The sequence below is a fragment of the Rhodamnia argentea genome, chromosome 10 (genome assembly GCF_020921035.1).
Source record: "Rhodamnia argentea isolate NSW1041297 chromosome 10, ASM2092103v1, whole genome shotgun sequence".
Lineage (NCBI taxonomy): Eukaryota > Viridiplantae > Streptophyta > Magnoliopsida > Myrtales > Myrtaceae > Rhodamnia > Rhodamnia argentea.
Window position 1 is genome coordinate 21,431,327 of NC_063159.1, and position 22,378 is coordinate 21,453,704.

Below are 22,378 nucleotides of genomic sequence, written 5' to 3' on the forward strand. Positions count from 1 at the left end.
CTCCCCATCTGATCTCAGTGACAGTGGACAACAAACCTTAGATCAAGTTTTAAAAAATAAATAAATAACAGAACTCTCATGAGTTACGAGACTACGCATAAACAAAAGTGAACTATGTTTTCCCCTTCCATGATTCATATCCACAATGCAAGTTTTCCTCGAGGGCTTCCCGCATGATGCACAAATCACTCATAGAAAATGAACAATACATAAAAAAGACCAACAGCTGCAAGCCGATAAATCATAAGAGGGGGAAATAAAATAAGACATTGATGTCAAAGCCGACCTTAGTTATAATTCCTCCATAAAGAAAACCATAAGGTACCTCCTCATTATATCGTTAGAGCTCAAAAAAGATCCAACAGTGAAAATTATTGAACAAACGAAAGTTTAGGTCTCGTGTTTTTCAACCCGCCTTCAGACAAAAATTATTGCTCAACAGATAAAGCAAGCCAAACACCTGGATCTGCACTAATAAGGATGCCGCTTTTGCTCTAGTAGGGTTCAACAGGCTTGCGGAAGTGTGCTCCAGCATAAACAGCTTCTGCGCTGAGCTCCTCTTCAATTCGCAAGAGCTGTGCATATACAGACATGAGTCACTACATTTTCATTAAGAAATGCTGGTGTTATCAACTTTCGGGAATTAAAGGTAAGTGATAAAGACAGAATAGAGATGGATCCTCTCTTCTCTTTCTTATTTTCTAATCCAATGACAAGAAATGATATAAGTACAGGCGAAGCAGCTTAGTGTAAAAAAGTAAATAAACAGAAGAATGCAAACCTGGTTGTATTTAGCCAGCCGCTCTGACCTGCATGGAGCTCCAGTCTTAATTTGACCCTGATTCAGAGAGCAATGCCAGTGGTACTGGTTAGTTAATCGCTTAAAAAAGTCAGGTCAAACTGATGTTGTGTACTTACCGTGGCCAAACCCACAGAAAGGTCGGCAATAAAAGTGTCTTCCGTTTCTCCACTGCGAAGTATTATAGATTACGTCAGTGACTATTTGCCAAAGCAAGAAGACAACACAATTATAGGTAAAAATTATATTGACTGTGCTTCGTGGCTGTGCAAACCTGCGGTGGCTAGCCATCACTCCCCACCCAGCTCTCTTCGACATCTTTACAGCTTCAATACTCTCAGTAACAGTTCCAATTTGATTAACCTGTTGTAAGACCATTTCAGTCAGGTGAACGTACATACAGTCAGACGTAAATTGCATGCTTAAAAGTGATGACCTGGGAAGTACCTTGAGAAGGAGAGCATTGCAAGTTTTCTCATTAATCGCCTTCTGCACCCTCTGCAGAGTACGATATGATTTTGTCAGAGAGAGAGAGAAAGAGAGAGAGAGAGAGAGAGAGAGAGAGTAGTATAAACGAAGTTCGCAAGCTCACCTTAGGGTTGGTGACCAACAGATCATCCCCCACAATTTGGACGTGTTCACCCATTTCACAGGTCATCTTTGAGTAGTGCTCCCAGTCATCCTGGTCAAAGGGATCCTCAATCGACACGATAGGGTACTCACTTGCGAATGACTTGTACAAATCTTTGAGAGCATCTCCAGGGATCTTCTGAGATCCATCATTGCCCTGCATAAATCAACAGAATGAGGAGGATGAGCACTTCACATCCTGTTTCTAGATGACTACAAGAACCAATATTCAAGTTACATTCAACATTCACAGGAGTTTCTTTCTTGAGGAAGCATTACCACCTATTATCTCTTTTCACAAAAATGCATTTGACCGTAAACAGTGAAAGAAACTAACCTCTTCCTTGAAGTTCAAATCATAGGTTTTATCTTCTCCATAGAACTCAGATGCAGCAACATCCATTCCAATAACAACCTGAAATGGGAAAGGTACATTAAGAGAAAACCCTCTCTAAGTCTCCCTCTCCATAGCTGAAAAATAATATAAGTCAAACATCCCCTCCCCTCCCCTCCCCTTCCCTTCTTTTTCCCTCTTTTTCCAAAACAAAAAAGAAGATAAAAAGCAAGGGAAATTGTAAGTTTCTGCAAATATATTAAAATGCCTCCAAGAATATTAGTCGTTGGTCCAAGAACTCACTTTGCCAGTGTAACCAGCTTTTGCAATGGCTATGTTGAGCAACTCTAGACCCTCCTTGTTCTCCTGAATTAGCAAAAAACGATAATAGTGTCAGTGAAAAGACTAACAACAACATTCTGCGACAAGAAAAATTGCTCCAATTTCATTGCTTTCATAAACCAATACTTTCACCTGAATATTAGGAGCAAATCCACCTTCATCACCAACATTAGTGGCATCCTGACCGTATTTCTTCTTAATCACAGCCTAGAGCAAAGTATAAAAATCGTCACACAAAGAGTTTAATAGCAAAAAATTTGATGAAGCTGCATTAACCAACTTTCACACGAGATGTTTGATCGTCCTCTATGTTCATATCATGTGATGATATACAAAGACAATGCAAAGTAATAGATGACTAACCTCATGCATCTGCTAAAACTAATGCATAATATCAGATTAGTCTCCATAATCATGTTTTCTAACAGTTCAACAGTTTGAGGAGGATGATATTTTAGAAAATTTGAAAATCTAAGTTTCAGCACCTTCAAATGGTGATATACTTCAACACCCATCTTCATGGCCTCCTTAAATGAGGAAGCTCCAACTGGAAGAATCATGAACTCCTGCAGCATAGGTTCATAGATACTTGTAAGAAACGAGAAATCCTAAAAAAGATAAACAGTAAAATGTAGTTAAGAAGCAGACTGCAGACCTGCATTGCAAGTTTGTTTCCAGCATGTGAGCCTCCATTAATAACATTAAAAGCGGGCACAGGCAATACCAATTTGCTGTTACCAGCAAGGTTGGCAATGTGCTGCAACCATGAAGAGAGGGAAACCGAGTTAGCATATTTAAATGGACAGTGAAATTACCGTGGAAATGATCAAGTCAACCATAGTCTTGCTACTAAGACTATCCCATTGCCTTGTCACCTAATTTATAGCCGGATATAAGTTTCATAGAGTCCACCATAATTTTCAATGTTCTAGGATACATGTTGTACGTCAATAATGTGAAGAAAAAACACAAAATTTTAAGAGTGTCAATTGCAACGACCAATATTCCAGCAAGTATAATAAGTCAAAAAAATAAAAATGAAGTGCTCAGAAAAGATGCAGACAAAAGCAAACATAGTAACAATTGCAATGCTGAAAGTACCTTATATAGGGGAATTTTGTTAGCAGCAGCCCCGGCTTTGCAGACCGCAAGGGACACGGCAAGTATAGCATTTGCTCCAAGCTTCACGAAAAAACAAATATATAAACATCTATCAATTTCCGCCACCACAACATGGTTGATAAACAAAACAATTAAAACAAGTACCTTTTGCTTACACCAACCCCACTCGTTCACAGTTCCATCAAGTTGTTGAACCATGAAATTGTCAATACCTTCCTGGTCTGTTGGATCCTAAAAAAGGAAAAATCAAATAAAGTATTTACCTTGGGTGAGAGATCAAAACTTAGGCTAGCTTACAACTTTCAATTGCTTAAAATAATCATCTCAATCATCTTGCCGTTGGACAACAAGTTAACAACTGAATGTTATAGAATAAGTCCGCTGTAGGACAAATGCTATGAAATGGAAAGGCATAACAAGAAGATTACATATATTAAACCAACCTTTCCAACTAGGGCAGGGCCGATGATCTTGTTGATATTCTCAACCGCCTAAACACACGTTAACACAAAGATGCTTGTTAGGACAATAGGTAAAAACATAGCAATTGAAACAGCAGAGGACAACGAAGAGAAGTGAAGTGGTGTACAACCTTGGAAACACCCTTTCCAAGATAATCAGACCCACCATCCCTCAGTTCGAGTGCCTCATAGATCCCTGAAATCAAAGAGGTAACTTGGCGTAAACAACCACGCGATTTCCCATTTTCACCAGCAAAACTATATGAACTACCAAGATCATAGCAGATACGTGGAACCACAAAAATGAGGATTGTCAAAGCAGAAATCTTACCGGTGGATGCACCGCTAGGAACAGCAGCTCTAGCAAAGGTCCCGTCTTCAAGAGTCACATCAACCTACAATAGATCGGATCGAATCATAAACCAGCGAAGCAATCAAAAACAGTCACAGTTGGAAAGCACGCGACCTGATAATTTTCCCTCATAATTGTTACTAAATCCAAACGTGATGATCGGGAAAAAAAAAATCTCCGCAGAGATCAATCGACAAGTCAGATACATTAACAAGTCTCATGGATCACAACGCGAATCCGCCTCCTACACGAACGACAACGAAGAAGGAAGCACACGAAGCACTAACAGAAATGATGCTGAGTGAGCCACGCCCACTTGAACTAAACGAGATTCATCGCCCACAAACTCCTCATCGATCACAGACTACTACTTCCGGAGACCAAATCGAGACAGCCACACGGAGCACGGAGGACGAGAGATCGACCAGGTGAAACTTAGGAAGCATCGAAAACGATCGAGAGAGAGAGGAGGCGGGGATAGCGAACTAACCTCGACCGTAGGGTTGCCACGGCTGTCGAAGATCTGCCTCGCCTTGATGTACTTGATCTTGGCCATGGGATGGATGGAACTCGAGTTCAGATCAGAGAGAACGAAGAAGACGATCGAGAGTTAGAGAGAGAGAGAGAGAGAGAGAGAGTCGCGCGATGAGTGAACGAGCAGTGACAACGACCGAGAGACGCGATTAATTATAAGGACGCTTGGACTAATGCTAACCGTGCGATCAAGGGTTTTCAAATTTCTCTTTTTACTGTTTTTAAACTCCCGGTTTTTAAGAAAACAATGTGCGGCTATCTTTTCCTTTTCACTTTTTTTTTTACCCCTCTCTAAATCAGCGTTCGGACAAAGCATGCAGCTTCATAAGCTGAAACGTATTCGAAAATGGTGAAAGGATGCTGAAAATCTACCGCGGCAAGGACGACTCCTTCATTCAATCAAATACATCATATAAATTAATTTAAACACGACTCACCATAAGTCGGGTCGGAACGGGGCATCAACGGACGCGCAATCCGACCCGGCTACGAAGCGTACGTGTTCCTGACGACCAGACCCGACCCAAGAGACCCGCTCCATCTAATATGTAAAGTTAGGTTTTTCTGTGAACTGAATTTCATCAAGAAAAAGGAAGGTAAGAAAAGAAGGGGAAGATGGAACTGACTTTCTTAAGTCGTTGGATTTGTAGGTGGGGGGCGTGGGATTGCGTTGGTGGTGGCGAGATCGAAAAGGGGCTCCAAGTTTGGTGAGAGTGGAAAGAGAACAGTTTGGGCAAGCATCGAGGGAATATTCCTTCGGTTATTTTCCTTGTCTGCCAAGTCCGATTGGTTCAAATTTCAAATCGAGGTTGGAAAGTTTTGGAGCTCCCCCACGTCGTTTGTCCGTTCAAAGCATGCGTCGCGTCAATCGCGACACAAGAGAGTCGCAAATTTGGAAAAAAACAAAAACAAAATGAGGCAAGTGGGGATCGTGGATATGGTTCCATGTTAAAATCTTAAATTGGATTTTGTTAACAAGTACCCGACTATCGTATGCAGAAAATTCGTTAGCTTTAATGTATTATTTTTTCTTCTCGGATCGCATATAATTATGGCCGATGCTTTAGAAATCGAAAGAATCTTCGTTAGATATGTTGAATAAATATTTTGAGAGCACTCGTAAGGATTTTCGATAACTTTATTTGAAAATTGGTTGGGGGCATATATACATGGCTCACCGAGGTGCATCAATCCTTTAAATAAGGCAAAAGGGACGATAATCGATACCGCAAATGCCGATCGCTTTGAATTGTCGTGATTTTAAAGAAATTTGTTTAAGGGGTTTCAAGTTTCAATTAATTATTTGAGTGTCGTAACTATAAAAAATCGTTCACCTCATAGCATGACACTTGTGGTGAACTTTTTTAGAAAGTCATATGATAATCAAGTAATTTAGTAAGTACTATACGAAAATTATAACACTTAATTGATCGAAAAAATAATTATCGCCTCAAGTGAGTGAGTAACGTACGAAAGTTACGACGTTTGTTGTGATGTCCTTTTTTCGGATATCGACGCCATTCACAATAGCACCTTTTGAGACATGAGAAATCTTCCGCGGCATAATTCAATCCAAAGTCGTGCTCAAACCGGCATGCGTTGAAGCTGTTTCGCACGAGGCTTGGACGTCACGAACCCATGCGCGAGTTTTGCTTGAATCCCAAGTCGCAAGTGTTCTAGACGAATGCAAAAAATTCAAAGATTTATTAGACAAGGAGACACGAAATTGACAGGCATGTCCAAGGCTGACTCTTTAAGAATGTTTGTTGTCATCGTTACGGGTCACTCGGGACTGTTCGTGGCTCGGATCTGTTTCCGTCTCCTCTGGTTCACTGACCACCTCCCGACACGTTGCTAGCGACACCACATCATTTGGCTCTGGTGAGCCTCGCCCGAGATTGTGCGACCTCAAGTGATGGACGCCAGGGCTAGATTTGCCATTTAAACCATCGTTACTTCCAATGCATTTTTTTGAATTGTACTTTACCAAACACAATTTACATTTCGAAAAACTCTTTTTGACTTAAAGTCACTATAAATTTCCCAAAGGCTTTTCCTAAAAGTCCAACCAAATGCAGCCAATTTGTTATTTTCACATACCTAGAGGTGTCAAATGGGTGACTCGAATCGAATATGATCCAACACATATTGACCCATTTAACCCGTTTTAATCCATTTTCATATTATACAAATTTTAATCACCCATAACCGATCCTACCCGTATTTCTTAAATATTCTTATATTTAACCAAATACAATGCTCGTTTCATATGATTTGATTTTATATATATATATATTACTAAAACCCTTTTATGCAATATAAATTTAGTATTTTTTTTTTCTCGTCCTCCTCCATCTGCCTGTTGCAAGGCTTCGACGACGGTCCGTAGTTCCAACTACCGATCGAGTCCCGACGACCTAGAGCTCGCCCAAGGCCAACGAGAGCAAGATCTCGCAAGCTCGAGGCCAAATCCCGACGAGCCTCAAGCTCGCCTCGCCTAAGGCTCGGGAGCTCAGGGCTCGCTAGTGACCGTTGTGGAGGAGTTAGGTAGAGGTAGGTGAAGGTAGGAGGAAAAGGAGGGAAAAAAAAAGAAAAATATGAAAAATAAAATATGAAAAATAAAATAAAATATTAAATAAAAAAATATATATCCAGAAAATTTATTTGCCACTTAAAATAGTTACTACAGCTAACACATTTATAACCTGTTTAAAATCCATTAACGACCCATTAAATTTCTAAACAATCCATTTATGACCTACTTTTAAATTTAAAGAGTTCATTTATGACCCACCACCATTAGATAAGGGTCAAATATGAATTCTAGACCCATTTTGCCACCTCCACGCATGCTAATGACATCAAAACTTGTGTCACAAAGATGCTGCAGTAATATAGTCAACTACATACACACATGAAAGATACCCCGAGGTATTAGACTATAAGAGTCAACTCAGTTTCAGTTTGTACGTCTCGATCATGCTCTAAATCCAGCGTGGCACGCACACAGTGAATGGCCACCAATCACCAACTAAAGATAGGGTCGATTCGGGTTTAACGAGGTTTTGAGAAGGTGATGCACAAACAATCTTTCAGAAGTTTCATAACACCAGCTTCAGGATGGTCGAGCCTCAAGACACAACATATGAACATACCCTTCACCAGAAGCTCCTCTTAGAACACAGCACGACCGCTGCGGGCATATAGTATTTCTTTTATTGTTAGAATCCATGCTTCGAAATTATCGAGTCCAAACAAGTACTGCAGCCAGAACACCTGGATATGCATAAACCAAAAGGTCGCTTTGGTTCTAGTAGGGTTCAACCGGCATGCGGAAGTTTGCTCCGGCATAGACAGCATCCAAGCCGAGCTCCTCTTCAATGCGCAAGAGCTGCATGTTCAGGGGAATGACAAGTGCATAATTATATCATGCAACATAAGCAACCGTTTCATCTTCTGAAATTTGAGCAATAATTGTTGAGATAGACTCTGATTCTCTTAACAAAATAAAAATCAGAAGTCAACACCTAACATGAAACTGATAAAACCCAACCTGGTTATATTTTGCCAGACGCTCTGACCTGCATGGAGCTCCAGTCTTGAGTAGACCCTGTTACAGAGGGTTTCACCCACATGAGAAAAACCAGTTAGGGGATGATTTCGCAATACATCGTATGGTGAAAACATGCTGTATATTACCGTGGCCAGACCCACAGAAAGATCAGCAAGAAAAGTGTCCTCTGTTTCTCCACTGCAATCAATATTGCAGATGACATTAGCTACCCACATTTTGGCTGAAGAAGAAAGTATGGATTGAAGCAGATAACCATACCTGCGGTGGCTAGCCATGATGCCCCACCCAGTTCGCTTGGACATCTTCACAGCTTCGATGCTCTCGGTAACAGACCCGATTTGATTTACCTATCAATGCTAGCAATACTAATCAGCAATGGTATTTACTTATGTTTTGCGGTGTATTGTCAGTTGAATAGATCTACAGAGTACCTTGAGAAGAAGAGCATTGCAGGCCTTCTCTTTGATCGCCTTCTCAACCCTCTGCAGAAAATGAATTGTTCATATGGTGTTTCTCCGCAAGCGCGCTTGCGGAGAGAGAGAGAGAGAGAGAGAGAGAGAGAGAGAGAGAATGATGAGTAACTAAATGCGCAAGCTGACCTTGGGATTGGTGACCAACAGATCATCTCCTACGATCGGGACTTTGTCTCCAATTTCACAGGTTAGTTTGGAGTAGTGTTCCCAATCGTCCTGGTCAAATGGATCCTCAATCAAGACGATAGGATACTCACTCACAAATGACTTGTACAGATCTTTGAGAGCATCTCCAGAGATCTTCTGAGATCCATCATTGTTCTGAATAGACCAAAAGAATGAGGGATTCACATTTTAAATCAGAACGAACAATCAGTTCTTTCTTAGGCAAATTCAAACTTAAGTTGATTTTGAAAGAGAAATCACTCAATCTTAGGACAGAAGCATCGCCTGCTTTTAATTTTAAAGAACTGCATTCTTATATACTCAATAATAAGAGAAACTTACCTCTTCTTTGAAGTTCAAATCATATGTTTTATCCTCGCAGTAGAATTCGGATGCAGCAGCATCCATTCCAATAACAACCTGAAATAAACAGATGGGAAATGGTAAAGAGCCCTACCAGACATTTTGAATAAACACATTGCTTGGCTTCAATGGTTCCTAACAGTGCCCTCCTATGAGCAGCGTGTCACCATTTTGAAATAGCAGGCAATGCAAGAGGTAAAATGAAATATACAGGGGGAGGAGGATGCGAAGATAATGACATGCTTAGTTTCTGCAGTTCTCTTGGAATTCAAATGCCTAGGAAAACAAGAAAGCCTGGGAACTCACTTTGCCAGTGTAACCTGCTTTTGCAATGGCAGTCTTGAGCAATTCTAAACCTTCCTTGTTTTCCTGTATATTCACAAACACATTATAATGCTTCACCTGGAAATATTGCGGACAAAATTGAGGCCAACATGGGTTATTGCAGGTCCAAGGTTCGCTAATCAAAAGGTTTACCTGAATGTTAGGAGCAAAACCACCTTCGTCACCAACATTAGTTGCGTCCTGACCATATTTCTTCTTAATAACAGCCTGCGAGAAAGAGCCCAATCAGAGAGACAGTAAAATAATGTCACAGCAATAGTAAACGAAGAGAATTAATCAATCATAAAGCAAGAGTCCTACAAACAGAAAAGCCACCCAAGCTAAAGTCATGATGCTACCAATAAAGAAATTAGTTTAACCATGTGTTCCGAGGAACATTCTACACTTGCGAAGTTACAGAGATTTAGGTTATAGATTCCAAGTTTCTGAATACCTTCAAGTGGTGATAAACTTCCACACCCATCTTCATGCTTTCCTTAAATGAGGAAGCACCAACAGGAAGAATCATAAATTCCTGTAGAAGGCACAGAGAAATTATATCAATATGTTAAGGAATAAATTGAACATTTAAAAGTATTTGGCATTAGTACTCGATAGACCATTACAGACCTGCATTGCAAGTTTGTTTCCAGCATGTGACCCACCATTAATTACATTGAAGGCAGGAACAGGCAACACCAATTTGCTGTTACCAGCAATGTTCGCAATATGCTGCATCCATAGATAAATGGTATCATACCCTTACTTGGGTTAACACAGAACCGGGAGATCACCATAGTACCAAGTGATTGTGATTCGTGATGCAGTTTCTCTGTTACGATCAGTAACAAAGTCGAGTTTCCCTTTGTACGATATTTGAGAAAACACTGCATAAATTTTTTTCCTAGAACAACATAATCCAGAATGCCAACACCGATCTTAGTGCAATAAGTCCATAGCAAACTCATGAAACAAAAAAAGAAAGCTGATTGTGGCAGCGCTGAACTATAACGAACCTTGTAAAGAGGCAACTTGTTAGCAGCAGCTCCAGCTTTGCAGACAGCAAGAGACGCTGCAAGTATGGCATTGGCTCCAAGCTTTACAACAAAAAGTTTACTACAGTCAATAGGGTTCACTCCAACATGCACTACGTGAACAAGAATGAATTAGATAAATACCTTTTGCTTACACCAACCCCACTCATTTACAGTTCCGTCAAGCTGTTGGACCATGAAGTTATCAATAGCAATCTGATCCCTTGGATCCTGAAAAATAAAACAAAGATAATTGTTACATAGTAGGATGACAAAATACATTAGTCTACATTAACATTTTGTTTATCCCAAACTTATTAACATATAAGTTGACATGAGTTTGAAACAGACCTTGCCAACCAAGGCGGGACCAATTATTGTGTTCACATTCTCAACAGCCTAAATATGCATAGAAATGGCAAATACTCGTCAATACAAGTGGCAAAAAAATAAAAAAATGATGAAAGACAACATGGTAACACTAAGTGGTATAACCTTGGAAACACCCTTTCCCAGGTAGTCAGAACCACCGTCTCTTAGTTCAAGGGCCTCGTAAATCCCTGGAAGCCAACCATTAGTTAAGATACGCAATTGCCCTCAATTTCCTAACAATTCCTCCTGGTTTTTGCCACAGCCATAGCTGCTTTCATGCAGTTCCATCTAAGTAACAAACACACGATAGTACTACATAATCTCGGCCTAATTTGGCCTTTTATTGATCCCAGTGCAACCCGCATCATTGTAAATGCTCAAAATGGAGGATCGCCAGCACGTAGAAAGATCACTAACCAGTGGAGGCACCACTAGGAACAGCAGCTCTCGCAAAAGTCCCATCGTCTAGAGTAACATCAGCCTGTAATAGATCACATCACCCTTAAATCGGTAAGGCAAATTGAGAACAGCCCCAGACACCAACGTTCATGAAACCATCATCATTAAGTTTAAATTTTCCCTCTTTATTCATATTACCGAAGTTGGAAAAAAAACTCAACATGGTTAATACTTCCATTAAATACTGAATTCAGACTTCACCGTATCACTGAAAATGAATCAGCCTCGTGTAGGACTGGTAAAACGACACAGAGACAAGACACGCCACCCTGGGAAACGACACGACATCATCAGAACTTTTTCCCAGGAAAGTAGCTAAGAATTACCGCCCACGACAACACAGGATTAGCCACGAAACCCGATCGAGAAAGTCACGCAAAATGAAAAAGGACAAGCTGAGAGAGGGTGAACAACGAAGAACAGATAGCATGTTGGGAAGTGACTGGATGGAAGAGAAAACGTCCGATGCCAAACCCACCTCGACCGTAGGATTGCCGCGGCTGTCGAAGATCTGCCTCGCCTTGATGGACTTGATTTTAGCCATGACGACGAAGCTCAAGCTCAGATCGATCGAGAGAGAGAGAGAGAGAGAGAGCGGAACACCGGAAGTGAGTAGCAAATGCTCGAGACGTGTAGAAGAAGTCAAGTTCACGGACTTTGACGATTTTCCTTTCGAGGCGGCTGAATTTTATCAGCGTCTCTATTTCGGCCCCGAACTTATACACAATTTTACCAATCAAGTCCTCTGGTTTCAATTTGTCTAAAGTAAATCTTTACATTTGCATTAATTTTCCAATCAAATCTCCCTGACATCGATCCTAATCCATTGAGTTGACGTGGCCGTCCCGTCAGGACCAGTCCGAGGAAGATGTTGGAAGAGTTTTCCAGAGGTGACTAGAGCTTTCCAAGCAAAAATTTTTCCATGTTGACTTGTTGATGGAGGCAAAACTTCATAAGGAAATCCATGGTGGCTTGTGCCCTACGTCACATGTCAATATGATATCACGGCCATGTCAGCTCAAGTTGGTCTGAACTATTATGGAAAGAATTTGTTTAAAAAATTTATGGACATGAATAGATGAATTAAAAGTTTAAGGATGGAATTATAAAAACAACTCAAGTTTGTAAGGGAAAAAAAAGGCCGATTCTTTTAATTTACCAAAGTAAAATAATCATGTAATTTTTTTTAATGATAATTTAGCATTTATCATAAAGTGGTAATTTAGTTTAGTTGCTTAAAATCATGTAACGTGCCTTATTGGTTATTTGGGGAAAAAAATTAGTTCTCTGTTTAATAATCAATTACGGGACTTTTATATAATTAAAAATTGTATATAGATATATTTTTCAGGAAATTAATTTGCAAAACTTTTTAAACAAAAAAAAATCCAAGATAACGAATAATTAGACAGGGTTCTCCATTAAAACAATGTTTCTATTTTCTTCTAACTATTTACCTCTTAAATAATTTGATATCTTTGACCAAAAAAAAAATTGATATCAAAACTGGAGGATGCTAAGTGATTTCAAGTGTGTGATACAAATTGAGTCTAAAGGGATGTCAGAGATATCATTAGATATCTCTGATGCATTATTCTATTATAATTTCATAATTCGTGTCATATTTCGCGTGATTAGATAAATCGCGCAAGATCATTTCTTTGTAATCATACATCTAACCCTTATATGATGTCCGAGTTGTTCATTTAATGCTCACATCCATGCATTTGAATCTTGGCGAAGCATTGCGCATACTAAATAATACTCGGGGTATCCCCTTATTGAGTTATCCTACAATGTGATTTGGTATATTAGAGTTAGGCGAGTGCAAGCACAATTGATGGTGCTTCTCAACCTAAGTGAGCTGCTATGAACTTGTGCACTCCTAGTTGAGTTTGATCTCGTACTCAATTCTGTAGTCACTATGATGACATCCATGATGTATTGTGATTTCAGCCTAAAATTGGACTTGCACGCGTTTGAGAGAGTTAAAACTAGCACCATTTAATCATCTAGCGAATTCCGGCTCAAGTCTCGGCTTCTCAAGCTTCAGAACGGTGTTTATCATCTTGTGTTACTGATTTGATTGCACCTACACCAGCGGCTGAGTAGCAAGTTCCAATAGATTGGCTTTCTCTACCTCGCCATATGGGGAGAAATGTCAAAAAAGTTATAGACTTATTGCATTAGTGTCAATTTAGTCATAAACATTTTTTTTTTGTGCCAATTCAGTCCTAAACATTTTGCATCGGTACCAATTAAATCCTAAACCTTTTATTGGTGCTAATTTAGTCTTAAACCTTATGTATTATTGTCAATTCAGTCTTAAATTTTTTATATTTATACCAATTGAGTTAATCTGGTCAATTTTGACAAAAAATCGCTGACGTGGACATCGATTATCCTACATGGCACGGCTAGCGCTAACTTGGATTTTTTTAAAATATTATTTTAATATTTTAAATAATTTTTTAAGCATTTTTTTGTTTTTTTTAAATTATTTAAAATATAAAAAAATATTAACAAATATCCACGTTAGCGCTAATCATGCCACGTAGGATAATTGACGTCTATGCCAATGATTTTCAATCAAAATTGGCTGAATTGACTCAATTGACATAAATGCAAAATTTTTAGGACTAAATTGGCACTATTGTAAAAGGTTTAGGACCGAATTGGCACTAATAAAAGGTTTAGGACTTAATTGGTACAAATACAAAATGTTTATGATTGAATTGACACTAATACAATATGTTTAGAACTTTTTTAACATTTTTCCCCGCCATATGTTTAAGTGGTTCAAATGAGAGGAAAATTAGAGTACACACGGCCAATTTCGAATCTTAATGAAGGATGGACTTGATCAAAATGTCTGCTTCGGGTTTCATTATGCAAATCCAGGGTTCAATTGGTTCACGGTGGGGTTATTGATACCATAGAGGACTATAGCTGAACTTTGAAAGAGAACATACTTCACTTTCCCATTTGTACTTTAGTGTCCGTCGGAACAAGCATAAAGTATGACCGTTTCATATGAATGAAACATGATATACCCCGTATTCATGTTCAAGAAGAATCTAACAATATCAGAACTGGCGTATGGATTTCAGATATTCCAGCTCAAAAACTAGACGTGGTCCATTCAAATCTCACCAATTGTATGCAAATTTCCTTGATTCGGACCAAATGCACAAGCTAAGGTCTGGATTTAACCGGTTGGTCAGACTTGTTAGGTACTCCATAGATCTCTAGGTAGTTGAAACTATGCATCCATGCCTTGACTTGTAAATTTAAAAAAAAAAAAAAGAACAAGAGAAGAATCTAGGGGCCAGTGTTTTTTTTTTTTTTCTTTTGATTAGGTCTCGGTTTGTTATGGTAAAAATGCTACTTAAATTATATCGAAATTCTGATTGTATATATACACATGGAAAATGACACAAATGGTTCTTGAAAATTGATCCAATGTCCATGAACTTTAGTCTAATTTGCAACGTAATCTATGAACTTTTAATTTGTTCAACGCGATCCTTGGACTTTTGGGTACATGTTCAATGTAGTCCCTAAACTATATGAAAATGTTTCATGTTAAGGACTATATTGAATATGTATTAAAAGTTGATGGATCACATTACACATTGAGTTAAAGTTCGGAGATCATAATGCACATTAGGCCGTAATTCAGAATGCCACACGGACAATAGCAGTACTTGAGTACCCACATAAGGGTCTTATTTATGAAATGCTCAAAAAGGTCTTTTTCCAATCTGATGTGAGATCTGGATGTTATAAAAAAAAAATTAGAGTGCTTACGTTCACATCTCATGTTAAGATAAACACAAGTAAGAGTTATGTTAAAAAGTTATATATCGAAGAATTGATGTGATGTGAAATAGGTAATATACCTCAATTAATCCATACTCGTTGGCTTTTGAACAAAGATGTGTCAACTAAATATATTGACGTGCTCGAACTTAGATTTCTTTCTAGCTATATTTCTTATGTGAATGTATCAAATTTTTGCATCATATTCCAAACTCAACGTCACGACTACGTTAGTTCGTGTGACAAACGCATCGAAAACAAGAATGAACCACAAATTCCCCGAATCAATAATAATTTTCTTTGGTTCGTTTTTCATTTTAGTGGGCATGACGGATTATTGGATACAAGAAGATTGTAGTCGTCCAGTGCATGCAATTCGTTGACTCGATTGATCACACGTAGAATCCCTATAATCTAACGGATCACGTGCATCGAGCCTGCGTGGTGGTCCCAATGCACGTGATAATTGCTCAACGGCATTGATGCTCGGGTACACCGGATTGGAAAGAGAGAATGGGAGCGAAGATAGATGCCCGTTTTTTTTGTTTAATTTTATTTTTCAGCTTGTCCATGTCATTGGACACATGTCGCCTTTTGAGTGGAGCACATATGCCTACGTGGACTGATGACGTGGTGTTACGAATCACCGAATATTTTCTCACAGATGGGGGGCAGATATTTGGCTCTACGTTTGCCGACGTCTGTCACGTAAAGGGTTGGAATTTTCTCTGAACAAAAGCTAATAAATGGTTGGAATTTTCAATTCATGGCATGCATCGGCCGAAGAGGCTTCGACAGACGATAAGATTTCGAGACCTTTGGTGGCATCGAAAGCACAAGAGGCCGAAGAGCCTGGCGAGGGGAAAATGAATAAAATAAATAAATTTTAAAAAAAGAAAAAAATAATAAAAAATTATTCAATGTGATATTTGAAATTTAACCCAACGCACAATATCACTCTTAAACTTTCAATATGACCGATGAACCGCTGTATGAGAATGCTTAATATTGTCCCCGAGCTTTAATAAATGAAAAGATAATATTGAACGTTTTCATATATTCTAGGGGTTAAATTAAACATTAGATAAAATAAAATAAAAAGGGACTAAATTGAATATGTATCAAAAGTTTAAGGACGAAGTTGCATAATGAGTTAAAATTCATGAATCACACATTAAATAAATTTAAGAGATCACGTTACACACTAGGTCAATCACTAATAAAAAATCCCGACCAAAAAAAAAATCGCAAATGAAAATAAAAAGGAAAAAAGAAAGAGGGTGGAGTCTTCGGGTAGAATATCTGATTCCGAACCGCCGACGACAACCGGGGACCAAGGCTTGGTTTCGGAAAAGCCCAGGTAGCGGAGAAAGAGAGGTGTCCGCGGTGAAGCCCAGCAGAGGCCCACGTGTCCCTCCTGTACAGATCTCCCTCCCACTCCTCATTGTCCTCTCCGCCCAAATAAAAATGTTAAATATTATTATTATTTTTATAAAATTGTTTTAGAGCAAAATAATCTACCATATCTCCGTCGCCCCGTCCCTTCCCACAAACTCGCAGTTGCAGCCCTGCTCTCTCTCTCTCTCTCTCTCTAGCAGCAATGGCAGCTTCTCTCTCCATCTCCAGACTCCTCACCACCACCTCCGCCACCGCCACCGCCGCCGCCGCCTCCTCCCTTCTCCCTCCCAAATCCCTCTCCTTCGCCTCCCTCGCCGTCCCCCGCCGCTCCTCCCTCGCCATCCCCCGCCGCCTCGTCCGCCTCGGCAAGCCCCTCCGCCTCTCCACCGCCGCCACCCCCACCCGCGCCGCCATATCCGTGGGCGACAAGCTCCCGGACGCCAGCCTCTCCTACTTCGACCCCGCCGGCGAGCTCCAGACCACCACGGTCTCCGCCCTCACCGCCGGGAAGAAGTCGATCCTCTTCGCCGTCCCGGGGGCCTTCACCCCGACGTGCTCGCAGAAGCACCTGCCGGGGTTCGTGGAGAAGGCGGGGGAGCTGAAGGCGAAGGGCGTGGACACCATCGCGTGCATCTCGGTGAACGACGCCTTCGTGATGCGGGCGTGGAAGGAGAGCCTGGGGATCGGCGACGCGGTCATGCTGCTGTCGGACGGGAACGGGAATTTCACGAGGGCGATTGGGTGCGAGCTCGACCTGACCGACCAGCCGGTGGGGCTCGGGGTGCGGTCGCGGCGGTATGCGCTGCTCGCGGAGGACGGCGTCGTGAAGGTGCTCAACCTGGAGGAAGGTGGGGCCTTCACCTTCAGTGGTGCCGAGGATATGCTCAAAGTCCTGTAGATGTTTGCAAGTTTTCCTCTTTGTTTTGTTTTGTTTTTTTTTTGGCTGGTGTTGAGGGGTTGAGGCTCTTGTTGGGTTCTGAGTTTGATAAGAGTTTTAGTTCCGACCTGTGCCTAATAAATTGAGATGGAATTGGAACTGCGGTTTAATGCAGACACTTGAACAGGGATTTTCCCTTCTGGGGATTTCAAGATTTTGCGTTTTCTCTCTTCCTGGTGCGGTTGTTTTGTTGTTCTATATGCTGGGAATGACATTGCAAATTACAGTTTCACGGTCATGGGGAGTCTGCTTCTTGTTGGGCGGACCCTGAAAACGTTTCTGAGCCGCGTTTCGATTGAAAGTTCTCTTATCTCTTCCAAAGGTTGTAGTGGATGGTGGCATTGCACCGCATCCTGTGTCTTCCAAGTTCCCAACACCTTGGCTCTGTGATCTTGGCAATGGCCTAGAAGACGGGCTTCTGGTTCGACCCTTTTTGGTTCCCGTGAGGATCGAAATCAACTGGGAACAGAAACTAGTTGGTGATGCAAGGTTTGGTTCCAGGTAAAACATATTAGGACCACGTACATAGGTAGGTTGGTTGGTGGTTGAATTGGTTGTTCGATGGGGCCGTTTCTGTCTGTGCAGCAGCTGTGAAAGAAAGAAGAATGGGGGAACTTAAGCCTAGACTCCTCCATATCCCTCAGGTTTAAAACGTCGTAAATCTTTGAGCTAAGCAGAAGAAGTCGTGGTCTTGAGCTAAATGTGACCGTCCGCTCTGTGTGTGATCCTCCCCAATTACATGTTTGTTTCTGTCGACGACTGTTGGCGTATTTACAAAGGCCAGTTTCAGTTTCTGCACCTATAACCAGTGCAATGCAGTTTAACATGCGCTCCAGTAGTACCAGTAGTTTTGGTAGTCTCTTCTCTCTGGCCTGACCTTGTGATTATCGATCAGCTTTCCATTGTGCAACTGACATCGAAATGATCTCATCGGTCCTTAACCGGCTCGATAATAACGGGGTGACTGGCAAAGTGAGCAGCGTATTTTCATGGCGAATCGTGAGGTTATTCTGTTCGGCCTCTTCACGGGGCCAAATATTCGCCAAGAGCAAGGTGAAACTGCATGTACGAGCCCTTGGGCTGCTCGCTCTACCAGAGGACAGTTGAATTCCTCCTGGGACAAACCTCCGGGCACGGTTGCATTCCACTTTTCCGAGTGAATCAGAAGACAACAGTTATGCATTACAGAATTCAAATCCACTAATGGACTCAATTGTTCAACAGTTCAATACCTAGTACTATTGCGCACCGAGCTCCAAACCTGAATCTAGGCTTTTTTGGCAATTTGTTGGCTGCTTTAACCTCGAGCGTATCTCCAAGTTTCTCGGTTATGATCAATTCGCTCATCCTTACAGATTCTAAAAGCCCGATAAAGGTCGGTTTTGTCCGGTGGTATGACATGACCATCTCGAACAGAATCCAGAAAACCATTAAATGGAGTGACCTGCTAGCAATAGAACAATATGGACCATGAGACTGGCAGGGAGCCAACTGAAGCCAATCTTTGTTCGCTCTTGAATTTCTTTAGGTTTCTTTTGGGGATCCAATTTACTTCGACATCAAAGGGAAGCTAGTGAGTTTATGCTGGAAAGTCCAGCTGTCCTTATAAATATGACACATAGCAGGTAACACAACCCACGCATTTACAGAATTAAATCCACCATGATTCTGGCAGATTTATCCAAGACCAAGTTGAGGCAGATAACTTGATGCATTTCAAACTTGAGGCCAATCTCTGTTGACGCGAATTGTCTGACCTGCTTTATTGACTACATCTTTGCAACCAGGGAGAGGTTTTCATCACTACCAGGATTCGGATTGCTCATTTCCAAGCAAACTACCTCGGATTCTCGTAAGTTCCCCTCTTGTTTGAGGCCAGCAATTAGCTCATGGCATGAAGAGTCATTCAACGAGAAACCATTCTCGATCATTTCTCTATACCAAGCATATGCCCCAACAAAATTTTTTTGATCACAATATCCCTTTACCAGTACATGATAGGTATCTGCTTTAGGAGACAAGTTACTGGCCTTCATGCAATTAACAAGATCATTCACTGAAGACAAAGTTCCTTCTTTGAACCGCCCCCTAATCAAGTTATTGAAAGTCATTTTGTCGGCCTGAAGTCCCCGATCTAACATATCCTGGTACACAGCAAAAGCCCTCTGAACGTCTCCATGCTCGACATAACATCGAATGACTTCATTACATACCAATCTATCGGGAGCCAAATTCATCTCCGACATTTCCTCAAGTAGTCTATCCACAACAGTTGTTCCTTCTTTGCTGCATCCACTAATTAATGGATGGTATGTTTTTAAAGTGGGCCCAATTCCCAAAGCTTTCATTTTCTCGTATAACTCGAGACACTTTTGGGAATTCCCTACACCAGAATATCCTGAGATCAGAGAGTTGTATGTGATAACATCAGGAGCATAGCCATTACTTGTCATCCGGGGAATCAAGTTCTCCGCTTCCAGTGGCTTCCCACTTTTGCATAACCCATTAATCAGAGCATTATATGTAACAACTGTTGGAGCAATCTCACTTTTCAGCATCTCCTGAAAGAAAGTGAAGGCAGTATTCATCTTTCCAGCAGCACAACTGCTGTCAATTAGCATATTGAATATATGCGCATTTGGCAATATCCCTCGAGCTACCATATCCCCAAGTACACATTCAGCCTCAATGAGCTTACCATCGTTGCATAGACAATTTATTAGAGACCCATAGCTCACAACATTTGGTTTTAAACCATTGTTTTCCATTTGTTCTAGAACCTGAAAGCACCTATCAAAATGGCACATGCGTCCATAGCCATCAATCAAAATGTTAAATGTCTCCACATTTGCTGAAACTCCCTTGTCCGACATCTTCTGTACCCAATACTCCGCCCTCTCCATCTTCTTCAGGTCGCATGACTTGCTGATCAAGCAATTGAAGCTAACAGAATTTGGCTTCACCCCAGCAACTTCCATTTGTTCGATCATTGAAATGGCTCCATCCAGATCATTTCTCTGACAATATCCGCTCACAAGCGTGTTATATACAGCGACATCTGGATCAAGTCCATCCGCGATCAACTTATCCAAAGCCTCCACAGCCTTCTCCAACTTCCCTGCTTTGCACAAAGCATTCAACAAGATGCTACAAGTGTACATATTCATTTTAACACCTTTCCCCAAAACTTCATCACAAAGGTCCAATGACGCATCCACGTTGCCAGACCTAAGATGGCAATCGAAAAGAATGCTGTATGTGAAACCATCGGCCACGAGGCCATGAGCTTCCATCTCATCCATCACTCTCTTTGCCTCCTCCATCCTCTGTGCTCGGCACAGGCCATAAAGCAACGAATTGAATGTGATGAGATTAGGCTGCACATTCTCCCTGTCCATCCTCTCCCTCAGGTCAAACGCCTTCTTCATCTCCCCCATCTTACAATACCCATCAATCAACGAGTTATAAGTGACCACGGTGGCAACCACATTTTTCTTAGACATTTCATCAAACAACTTCTCCGCATCCCTTACCCTCTTCTCTTTGCAAAGCGCACTGATCATCAGATTGTAGATAAACGCATTCGGATTAATCCCTCTCCTCTTCATATCATCCATCAACTCGAAGCCCCTACTCGAGTCCCCCAATTTCGCCGCAGCCTGAATGGCTTTCGCAAACGTAAACCGGTCCGGCCTCACATCAGACCGGAATATCTCCCCGAAAAAAACAAGCGCCTCATCGAACCGCTTACTCATCACCAAAGACTCGAGCAAAAGGTTGAAAGAACCGAGACTAGGAAACAAACCGTCCCCTTTCATCAATGAATAAACCTCGGAAGCTTCGCGGGTCAGCTTGGAATCGGCATAGACCGACAAAAGCATGTCGGAGAAGCTGCCCTTGAGGAGCGGGCAGGAGAGAGAGAAGAGAGTGAATATGACCGAAGGCGAGGAGAAGAGCTTCTCGTACAGGACGAGGGACTTGATTTGCCTCCGAGCAGCATCGGTGCGACCCTGTTGCAGGAGAAGTCGGATCCTACGGACTTGCTCGTGGCGTTCCCGGTCTCGGACGCCGACATCTTGAGCCGGCTCGGGGGTCGACGGGGGAGGGCCTGTGCAGAGAGAGGAGGAAGGGGGGAGAGAGATGGCGGTCGGGCTCTTGGCGGGCGGAGCGAGGCGGAGGAGCTTCGGAAGACAACGGAGGCGCTTCGCCATCATTGTCGGTTCGTCGGACGGACATGGCTGGAGGCTGGTTCTTCCTATAGTGAAAGCCGAACTGGGAGGGACCGGGACGAAGGCCCAGTGGGCCTTTGGCTACCAACTATTAATTTTGTTTGGTAATTATAATTACACATCTAACAAAGGAATAAAATGAAGGGAAAATTTTAAAAAAGGGCATAAAGTGTTGTCATTTTCTCAAATAAAGGCCTAAAATGAACTTTATTTCAAATAAGGGCATGAAATACTTAAATCATCTCAAAAAGAGGCTTGCCTAAACGGTATTTTTGTCTTTTAATTTTTCACCTTTTTTACCTTTTTCGTTATGTTTTCCCTTTCATTTTCATCTCCCCTCCTCGTTCGTGGCTAGATCCCACACTGCCTCCGTCAACGGCCTCCGTACCCGGCCGCAATGACTCCAACCCGGACCACGACGGCCACTCGGTTTCCAAGTCGAAGGCCATATCCGGCCGATGCTTGGGGAGTCCGCCGCCCCCGATCTCTCCGTCTCCATTTTTTATCTCCCCGACGAGTGCCCGATTGGCGTCTTCCAATTCCTAGATAAAAGTGATTAGAGAAGTACTCGTTACAGGGACAAAATGAGAATGAAAATGTTGGAATATGTTTGCTGGGTCACACGGGGAGGATTCTAAAGACTGGGTAGGTCGT

General features: G+C 41.5%; 4 protein-coding genes across 4 annotated transcripts; 1 reads left to right on the forward strand and 3 right to left on the reverse strand.

Annotated features, from left to right (window-relative positions):
• Positions 1-269: 269 nt before the first annotated feature.
• On the reverse strand, positions 270-4,705 carry LOC115735016 (enolase). The gene is made up of 17 exons (XM_030666058.2): positions 4,531-4,705; positions 4,020-4,083; positions 3,820-3,884; positions 3,671-3,718; positions 3,372-3,458; positions 3,207-3,287; positions 2,761-2,862; positions 2,591-2,671; positions 2,238-2,312; positions 2,067-2,129; positions 1,767-1,844; positions 1,392-1,586; positions 1,247-1,297; positions 1,074-1,162; positions 919-970; positions 782-838; positions 270-575 (listed from the first exon to the last, which is right to left on the reverse strand). The coding sequence occupies exons 1-17, from the start codon at positions 4,594-4,596 to the stop codon at positions 495-497; spliced, it is 1,335 nt and encodes a 444-aa protein (XP_030521918.1). The 5' UTR covers positions 4,597-4,705; the 3' UTR covers positions 270-494.
• Positions 4,706-7,736: 3,031 nt separating this feature from the next.
• Positions 7,737-12,001, reverse strand: LOC115735017 (enolase 2). Its single transcript, XM_030666059.2, has 17 exons — positions 11,817-12,001; positions 11,297-11,360; positions 11,003-11,067; positions 10,859-10,906; positions 10,652-10,738; positions 10,490-10,570; positions 10,104-10,205; positions 9,928-10,008; positions 9,627-9,701; positions 9,456-9,518; positions 9,129-9,206; positions 8,748-8,942; positions 8,580-8,630; positions 8,407-8,495; positions 8,274-8,325; positions 8,128-8,184; positions 7,737-7,965 (listed from the first exon to the last, which is right to left on the reverse strand). Exons 1-17 carry the CDS (start codon positions 11,880-11,882, stop codon positions 7,885-7,887), a joined length of 1,335 nt encoding a protein of 444 aa, XP_030521919.1. The 5' UTR covers positions 11,883-12,001; the 3' UTR covers positions 7,737-7,884.
• A 4,685-nt stretch (positions 12,002-16,686) lies between these two features.
• Positions 16,687-17,649, forward strand: LOC115735018 (peroxiredoxin-2E-1, chloroplastic). The gene has a single exon (XM_030666061.2). The coding sequence runs from the start codon at positions 16,761-16,763 to the stop codon at positions 17,454-17,456; it is 696 nt and encodes a 231-aa protein (XP_030521921.1). The 5' UTR covers positions 16,687-16,760; the 3' UTR covers positions 17,457-17,649.
• Positions 17,650-19,054: 1,405 nt separating this feature from the next.
• LOC115735015 (pentatricopeptide repeat-containing protein At5g12100, mitochondrial) lies at positions 19,055-21,773 on the reverse strand. Its single transcript, XM_030666056.2, has one exon. The coding sequence runs from the start codon at positions 21,707-21,709 to the stop codon at positions 19,265-19,267; it is 2,445 nt and encodes an 814-aa protein (XP_030521916.1). The 5' UTR covers positions 21,710-21,773; the 3' UTR covers positions 19,055-19,264.
• Between the last annotated feature and the right edge of the window lie 605 nt (positions 21,774-22,378).